The 9489-nt window shown below is 36.6% G+C and overlaps 1 protein-coding gene across 2 annotated transcripts; it reads left to right on the top strand.

Annotated features, from left to right (window-relative positions):
* The first annotated feature begins 429 nt into the window (after positions 1–429).
* On the top strand, positions 430–8644 carry LOC104896153 (heat shock protein 90-5, chloroplastic). Of its 2 annotated transcripts, none has more exons than XM_010682863.4 (19): positions 430–820; positions 1280–1353; positions 1974–2099; positions 2196–2289; positions 2415–2498; positions 2594–2737; positions 3072–3188; positions 4028–4072; positions 4148–4222; positions 4356–4460; positions 4555–4695; positions 5798–5890; positions 6024–6101; positions 6194–6448; positions 6769–6871; positions 6988–7162; positions 7248–7353; positions 7893–7982; positions 8101–8644. In XM_010682863.4, the coding sequence occupies exons 1-19, from the start codon at positions 551–553 to the stop codon at positions 8299–8301; spliced, it is 2376 nt and encodes a 791-aa protein (XP_010681165.1). In that variant the 5' UTR covers positions 430–550; the 3' UTR covers positions 8302–8644. The 2 variants fall into 2 exon arrangements, with proteins under 2 accessions (XP_010681165.1, XP_010681164.1); XM_010682862.4 differs by having other exon boundaries at positions 4145–4222.
* The last annotated feature ends 845 nt before the right edge of the window (positions 8645–9489 follow it).

Raw genomic sequence — 9489 nt, 5'->3', positions numbered from 1 at the left:
TAGAATTTTTCAAATGTAAAGTTTTAAATGAGGCAATAGGATCCGTTCAAGGGGGAGTATTATAATATTCTATGTAAACAGTAAACGGATAAATACAGTGTTGTATTTTGCCGCCCAAAATTAGACGTTTTACTGCGCACTACAGTGGTATGTTATATTACCAAATGAATTGCTCACCCGATACTATATATATCACAATTCATAAGAGAAAATAAAATACACAACTACAATAACATTCTCTCTCAATCTTGCTTAAAATCTCTCCAAATCACATCCCACAAATTGTCCAACATGAAGTACGAGTATAACGATAACGTTGTTGGCGACGTGGGAAGCATCTACGCCTTACAATTCCCACACGCAACGGTCCAAAAACTACCCCCCTCGTTCCTCCCCAAAATTGGCAATTTGCATTTCCCTCTTCATTCTTCAATCAATCTTTTCATTTCTAGAACCCTCCACGGCTCCACCCTCTCCCTAAAACCCTCACAAAGAAAGAGGGTTTTTCACTTCTCTCACTTATCTTCTCAGTCTCACTCTCTCTCCTCCAATGGCGCCTGTTCTCAGTAGGAGCATGACATCCGCTTCTTTGGCTTCACTTCCCTCTTCTTCATTTACCCTCAAAAACACCCATAACAAAGTTCTGAATTTGAGCAGTACCTTTTGCCCTCATAATAAGTTGTCCAGAAATTGTCCTAAATTTAGCATTTCTAAGAAAAATCAGAGAAAACCCAGTAAATTATCTGTTCGTTGTGATGCAGCTGTTGCTGAACAAGAGGCTCCTGAGGCTTCTGGGGAGAAATTTGAGTATCAGGCTGAGGTGGGTAATGGGTTCTCTTTCTTTTTCTTCATTTGTTTCCTTGATTTTTCGTTCTTGGGTTTTCGAGTTTTGTAGAAATTTTGCGTCTTTACTTAGTTGCTGGAAAATTTTAGAGTCTCATTACTCTCATATTTAAAAAAAAGGTGTGGTTTTTTTGCTTATGTTATTTGGTTGTTGTTAGGTTTATTATTGGTAGAATTTGAAGCAAAGATAAGGTTGTGGAAATTTCTGATGAAGGATATTGAATGAATTTGAATTGAGTATTATTGAACTTATGTTTTTGCTATTGAGAGTTGTTGGTGTTGTTGAATGTCAGGTGAGGAGGCTTATTATTGGTAGAATGCAAAGCTAGAATAAGATTGTGTGGAATTTTTGATGGAGGATTTTGAATGAATTTGAATTGAGTACATTTGAGCTTATGTTTTTATCACTGAGAGTTGCTGGCGTTGTTGAATGCAGGTGAGTAGGTTGATGGATTTGATCGTTCACAGTTTATACAGTCATAAGGAAGTGTTTCTTAGAGAAATTGTCAGGTTTGTTTCTTTTCATTTTTTCGTAGAGTAGCATGATGGATTTTGCTTATTTGGATTAAGTTTGTTGGAGTTTGTAAAATTATGTTACTAATAAAACCAGTATAAGTATGAGCCGCACCATGGTTGTGTTGTTTGCCAAAAATAATGGGTAGGCCTACTTGACCAAAAAAATATCATACACCATGTGTACCATGAGACCATGAGTATTGTTAACCCAAGATTTTTTTTTTTTTTGGTCATTGCTCATTTGAAATTATCCGAATGAGCAAAGTGTACTAAAAAAGTAGAAATCTAAACGAGTAAATGAGCAAAAATTGGACTTAGGTGTACTATGCACACAGACACAGTACACCCGGTGTATGATGAATGAACTCCCTACTTGACATAATTAAGAGTTTTGTGATTTTTATTTTAGAAAATTGTTTAACATGTCTCTGAACTTCTGTGAGAGGGATGCTACAGCTGCTCTGTCATTGGTATATATTATTGTAGCTCAAGTTTAGTCTCTATGCATATATTATTTGCATTTCCTGACAAATGTTTAGGGACTATCATTTTGCATCTTTGGGGAAGAAGAAAATTATTTGATAATTCTTATTACTTTTGATATTTGTATTCAGTAATGCTAGTGATGCGCTGGACAAGCTGAGATTCTTAAGTGTGACTGAGCCTGCGCTGCTCGGGGAAGCAGGAGAACTTGTAATACGCATCAAACCTGATCCAGACAATGGGACGATCACTATCACGTATGTGTTCATGATGTTTATAGGGCTTGACTTTATTAGTGATTCTAACTTCTAATGGTTTGAATTGATTCTGAGTATATTCACCTCAATCTTCAGGGATACTGGTATTGGAATGACAAAAGAGGAGCTTATTGATTGCTTGGGAACTATTGCACAGAGTGGCACCTCAAAGTTCTTAAAGGCGTTGAAGGTACTTGAAACCTTTCTTGTGATATATGTGTTCATTTTAACTGACCTGTATGTGGCAAAAAAAAAAAAGAAAAAAAAGAATCTTCTTTTCATAAGCTATGCTATAAAATTTATATTCATGTGCAGGAAAACCAAGATCTTGGTTCTGACAATAGTCTAATTGGACAATTTGGTGTTGGATTTTACTCCGCTTTTCTGGTTGCCGAGAGGGTACTGTGATCTTTTAAACGTTATTCCTTTCTACTTGCATCCTGAAGTTTATGTAGGAGACAGCTTAGTAATCTAGAATCTGTACTACTTACCAGGTGGTTGTGTCTACAAAGAGCCCTAGGTCTGACAAGCAGTATGTTTGGGAAGCTTTAGCTGACAGTAGCTCATATGTGATCAAGGAAGAAACTGACCCTGAGAAGCTCCTGAAGCGCGGCACAGAAATCACTTTGTATCTAAGGGTATAGTTCATATCTACTTCTTGAACCCATGTGTACAACAATTTTTGTTGAGGGATTGGATTGAAATCCTTTCATATTTTTCCCATTTTGATCTGTGTGCCTTGGCATTTCCTACTATGACTTCTGCATATTGCTGGGTAATGTAGAAATGTCAAAGCTAGTTGTGTATGCCTGGAAGCTTCTAGACTAGAATATTTCTTATATATTGCTTAATCAACCCTTTGAAGTTTTGCATATATTCGTTTTCTATTGTGTCTCTTATGTTTGAGGAAGCTCATATGTCTTCTTGCTCATCTAAATTCTGATACCTTTTGATTTTACAATTCCCTTTCAGCCTGATGACAAGTATGAATTCTCAGACCCTGCCAGAATTCAGAATTTGGTGAAGAATTATTCACAATTTGTTTCTTTCCCCATCTACACATGGCAAGAGAAATCAAGAACTGTTGAGGTAAGAAGCTTCTCCGTTTGCATGTAGCAGTTCCCATATCGAGGTTCTATCATGAGAAACATGTATTAAAGGGCTACATGATTCTTATGTAACATCTGTGTTTTGAGTTCTGAAGGATCTAGATGTTTGTGTTCTGGATAAGGTTGGATTTTGGATTGAGTTCAATTAGTTGACACCGCTACCATTAAAGTATTTATTTGTTTTACAGCATCAGGGGAACACTCTGCTATTCATTACTTTCCCTAAAACTAAGTTGCACTTGAAGAAAATTATGTAACTAAGTTGCATATCGAGGTTCTATCATGAGAAACATGTAATAAATGGCTACATGATTCTTATGTAATATCTGGTGTTTTGAGTTCTGAAGGATCTAGATGTTTGTGTTCTGGATAAGGTTGGATTTTGGATTGAGTTCTATTAATTGACACCGCTACCATTAAAGTAATTATTTGTTTTACGGCATCAGGCGAACACTCTGCTATTCGTTACTTTCCCTAAAACTAAGTTGCACTTGAAGAAAATTATCTAACTGTTCTGGCTAGCAATTACAGCGTACTATAATTAGTTTTCCTTCTATAGCTGGTCCTATTCTGCTTTAATTAAATTTTGAGTTCTCTGTGCTCTTGTTCAACTTTGTTTTTCGTCTATGGGGTTGTCTAGACATCTAGTTAATCACTGTACTGGATGAGTCAGCTTGTCTCTAATTAGTATAATCTGAGTACTCAGATGAAGAAGCTAATCACTAAGACACCAATATCTTATTGCATTGGAAGAACAATTTTACACTTGTTTTGAAGAAAATTCAGTATAATGTGATTTGAGTTTTTGTGACCTTGCAGGTCGAAGAGGAAGAAGAACCAAAAGAGGGAGAAGAGAAACCAGAGGTAGGTTTTATTCCAGTCTTGAAGCTTCTAGTTGTCAGGGTGATAGATTTGATACAGTGTTTATTCTTCTAGCAGGGTGAGAAGAAGAAAAAGTCTGTCACTGAGAAATATTGGGACTGGGAGTTGGCCAATGAGACCAAGCCGATATGGGTGAGCTTTTTCAACTAGCAATCTGGCATTCATAGATAGTTGTTACAGTTCATCACAGATACTTTTGGAATGCTAACTATCATGGTACTAAGATAAATGGCTTGACATGACGTGGTTTGATACTATGTTGTAGATGCGAAGCGCTAAAGATGTAACGAAGGATGAGTACTATGCATTCTACAAGCAGACTTTCAATGAGTTCCTGGACCCACTTACACATACCCACTTCACGACAGAGGTATGATGCAATTAGCGTTTCCTTTCTTATGTTGTGCTTCAATTGTGTTGATTGAAGCATTGGTTTAATCTTGACATGACTGGACATTTTTCAGGGAGAAGTGGAGTTTCGTAGTGTGCTCTATATCCCTGGGATGGCACCTATGAATAACGAAGATGTAATAAGTCCAAAGACAAAGAACATACGGCTGTATGTAAAGCGTGTATTTATTTCTGATGATTTTGATGGTGAACTGGTTGGTACCCCCCACTTCTTTCCTTATTCCTTGCCAGTCTCAAGTTATTTTTCAAATTGCTAACTAAGCAAGAATGACCCTCTCTGGATTGTACAATATGGTGATAAGAAAATCCATTGGATTGTGTGTCTATCTATTCATGCTAAATGTTGCACTTGAATCCTTGTAAGTTTAATCAGCATGGTAACAGTTCTGTTAGTTGTCTGATTGCATTTCTAAAATTATATATTTGCTGTAATATACTTCCTTCATTTCTTTTCGATTTACAGACGACGTACTTTGGCACATTTTACATACTTCAGTTTGATGTTTCACATAACGAAATATATATAGTCATAGGGGATTTTGTTGGATTTGTCTCGGCATATAATTTCTATGTGTACGTGACTAAAGATATTAATGATCAATGTTCTGCATTGGTAAGCGTGAAAATCAAATTATGTAAATGAAGAAAAAACAGAGGTAGCATTTGGTATTAGAAAACATAGAGTGGGCTAACAAATGCAAAAGACAGGTGGAGTGGTTTTTTGACGCACTACTAGGCCCCTATGTTTTCATGTTAATGTTTGGTGTTGAAAAAAGTAGGTCTAATTTAATAACTAATTGTTAGCAGGAACCAAGAGTTTGTAAATGAAGGGATGGCCCTGAAGTAGAAATTGGAAGATAGCTACTGATTTAGTCCTCACCAGCAAAATTGTTCTTTAAAGAATAAATGCTAAATTGGAGAGTTTTAATTGATGGATGCACTTATATTTTCTGGTGCCAGGATATGTATGGGTATTGTGCTGCGGCTTTGATTGTTGCTTACTAATTTAATCGGTTGCTGAAATGGCTGTATACTTTTGTTTATTGTTTAGTGCAAATCTTTCACTAAATGACCAAGTTTGACAGCTGAACGAATTCCTGTGTTTGATGCCAATAGGCTAGTCTGAGTAACATAGGGAGTTGTACTTGTGGATTTTTAATCTATGAGAAATGAAGTCTCAAGCAATGCTCAATGTCTTGTCAAACATGGTAGCTAGTAATATTTTCAAGAATTATATGCATATAGGGGACATGATAAATACTTTTTCTTGACTGCCAACTTATATTTGCTTTGCAGTTCCCTCGATATTTGAGTTTCGTAAGGGGTGTGGTGGATTCAGATGACCTTCCTCTTAACGTTTCCCGAGAAATTCTTCAAGAGAGCAGAATTGTAAGGCCTACTTCTCTATTTTATTGCATGATTGTTTTTTGGTTCTTGTTAATTCTGTATGTTTGTAGCATTTAATTAGTCTTTCTAGTTAATGTACTGTCATTGATCTGAACTTGGTTTTGCTGTAATGCAGGTAAGGATTATGAGAAAGAGACTAGTGAGAAAGACATTTGACATGATTCAAGAGTTGTCAGAGGGTGAAAATAAAGAGGTGAGTTGTACAGTTGTACTCCCATTGCGGTGTTTTCCCTTTTGTTAACTTGAAAGCTCTCTCACATTAACTCATTTGCAAACTTGCTTTAGGACTACAAAAAATTTTGGGAGAATTTTGGGAAGTTTATAAAATTGGGATGTATTGAGGACACTGGAAATCACAAACGCATCACACCTCTTTTGCGATTCAACTCATCGAAAAGTGAGGAAGACTTAATAAGCTTAGATGACTACGTTGAAAACATGGGTGAGAACCAAAATGCTATCTACTACTTGGCAACAGACAGCCTCAAAAGTGCAAAGACTGCTCCGTTTTTGGAGAAGTTAATACAAAAGGATATTGAGGTATGTGTTTGTTGTGTTTTATAGCTACTTTATTGTATTTGCGGTCCAATTTTTTAGGGTAGTTAATTGGTTGGCTCCATTTGCTTATTTTATCTAATGGAAATTGATGGTAATATAAATCTGTATGTGATCTGCTGGAGAAGAAGCTATATTATAGAGTATAACAATGATATATTGGTGAAACAGGACTGCAAATAGTTTAGAAAGGATGATACTTCTTCTAGCTTGTTGGATGAAGCTATTTCCACTTGATTGTTTGATTAGGATTATATGATGCTCAAATTGTGTAGCAATGTTCTCATTAGTGACCACTGTTACAGGTTCTATTCTTAGTTGAACCTATAGATGAGGTTGCTATCCAAAACCTTCAGACCTACAAAGAAAAGAAGTTTGTTGATATCAGCAAGGAAGACCTGGAACTTGGTTAGACTGCTTTTTCCAGACCTAATTTTGCTGAATTCTTTTCATATTGTGGGCAGGCTGTTTATTCCTACTTAATAAGGTCAAAGATTTCCTAACAATATAAAATATTCCTTTAGGTGATGAGGATGAAGTAAAGGAACGGGAGACTAAACAGGAATATACTCTTCTGTGTGATTGGATGAAGCAACAACTTGGTGATAAGGTGGCAAAGGTCCAAATCTCGAAACGTCTTGCTTCATCCCCATGTGTGCTTGTTTCTGGGAAGTTTGGCTGGTCAGCGAACATGGAAAGGTAATACTGATTATAACACGTCTTATGCTCAAGCTGTGCAATATTTTGTGCTTTGGGTTTGATTGTATGTGTTGTCCTCCTTTAGGTTGATGAAAGCACAGACTCTTGGAGACACTTCAAGCTTGGAGTTCATGAGGGGGAGAAGAATAATGGAGATCAATGCTGATCACCCCATTGTTAAAGATCTCCATGTAAGTTTATTCAGTTGAGTAAGCTCGAGGGGAATGAAAGAAAAAATAACGGAACATATTATTAGTTATAATCATATTGGTAGCTCAAACATCAAATTTGACTTTTGTCCCTCTGGCTATCCTCCCCTCTTCATTCGTTGTGGTGATGTTTGGGGACGATATGAGAACTGGCATCACTATTTTTCAAATTCATGTCCTAAAAGCTGGAAGTTGGCCAAGGGGGCATTTCTATCATTGTATTTCTTGACACATACCATATTTGAGGGTTATCGTTACGTGTGATCTTACATTTGTAATGCCTCTGTCCAATATCAAAGCTGGCTTACCAGAAAAAGGATGTCTCCGCTTGAATTTGGGACCCACATCTACCACCCTTTTCTAAATCTCTCTAAATCTTTTCCGCCCTTAATCTCTGTGCCCTAGCTCAACGTCAACTCTGAGCCAGAACAGAGGGTGTTATGACTAGGTGAGAAGGGGTAGTGGGGCATGCTAAACTTTTATGACTGACTGATGATTGATTACGTATTTGGTGAATGCAGGCTGCCTGCAAGAACGAACCGGACAGCACCGAGGCCAAAAGAGCTGTAGACCTCTTGTATGAAACAGCACTTGTATCCAGTGGTTTCACGGTGAGTCACAAAATAATGTTACAAATCAAAAGTAATATAAGTAAAAAGAAATTTCTGGATTGAAACTCGCAATATGAGTAATCTTGACATCATAACTTGTTGTTTATGATGATTGCAGCCTGACAGCCCCGCCGACTTGGGAAACAAGATTTATGAAATGATGACAATGGCCCTTGGAGGAAGATGGGGTAGGTTAGATGAAGGAACCAACGTATCAGAAGACAATTCATCAGAATCTGGTGCAACTGAAGAAACTTCAGATGCCCAAGTGGTTGAGCCCTCCGAAGTCATTACTGAAAATGACCCATGGCAAGATTGATTATAGTAGTCATTGTTTAGTAGACTTTGACATTTTTGCCTCAGATTTTTACTTATTTTGTGGGGAGATACCTTCCATAGAATTGTATGGAAGTTGAAGGGATAGCTAGACATGGTAGTATGGTGCATTGTTGTCTGCCTTTTGGAGGGGATTGATTGTTGGCCCCATATATTGGTCAGATTTCGAAAAAGAAAAATAACTTACTAGGTTAGGGGACGGAATAATCAAGATTGTTATTGTAGATGCCTAGTGTATGATAGTTTATGAAAGCATCATATATTTGAGGTCTGATCGATGCTTTGTTTGTTTTATAATATGTTACAAACTTAGTATTTTAAGACAACTGATGCTATTTTGTGAGGAGATATGTCAATATAAAGCATCTAGGTAATTTTACTCTGAGTAAGTCTAATATTAAAAAAAAAATAAATTCAATAGTGATTATAGGTTAATTTCTTAAAGTAACGAGTTTAATTTATTTAGTCATTATATCTATGTTTATATAAAAATTAGATCTTTTTTTTTATTAATTTTTTTTACTCAATATATATGAATAACGGGCTCCATCTCTAGATTAATGTGTTTCGTAATATATAATGATGCATTGTTAATTATGAAGAAAATGAAAATTTGGTTAACTAAGCTAGTTTTGCACAACTTTTTTTTTTTTTTTTTTTTGAGGGGTAGTTTTGCACAACTTCTATGGTGAGAGAGGGAAGACAGGAGGAGGTGGGTATGAATATTTTTCTTGATTTTCTTTGTCATTTTTCTTATTCTTCATAGCTCGCTCATGAGTCATAACTCATGAGTATGAAGTTCACTCGTGAATATGAAGTGATGATAGAGTTTGTTCTTTGAAATTTGTTAGGCAACCTTTTTTTTTAATTGACATGGTGTTGTGTCACATGCCTAATCAGATGTAAGAATATTGTTGTAAACTTACATTGATAGTAGATCGATGATAATCATGGAGTCTTGTAGAAGTAGACCTGGCAATCGGACCAATCGGATCGGATTCGGACCGGACCAATTCAGATCGGACCGTTTTCGGATCAAGTTACATTCGGACTGGGATCGGACCGGATCGAACCGTTTCGGATTGGGTCATCGTTCAGACTATTATTTCGGATCAGAATCGGACCGGACCAATTCAGATCGGGCCGTTTTCGGATCAAGTTACATTCGGAC

The sequence above is a fragment of the Beta vulgaris genome, chromosome 6, assembly GCF_026745355.1.
Source record: "Beta vulgaris subsp. vulgaris cultivar EL10 chromosome 6, EL10.2, whole genome shotgun sequence".
Taxonomy (NCBI): domain Eukaryota; kingdom Viridiplantae; phylum Streptophyta; class Magnoliopsida; order Caryophyllales; family Amaranthaceae; genus Beta; species Beta vulgaris.
The sequence above is the reverse complement of the archived record's forward strand: the minus strand, read 5'-3'. Positions and strand labels throughout refer to the sequence as shown.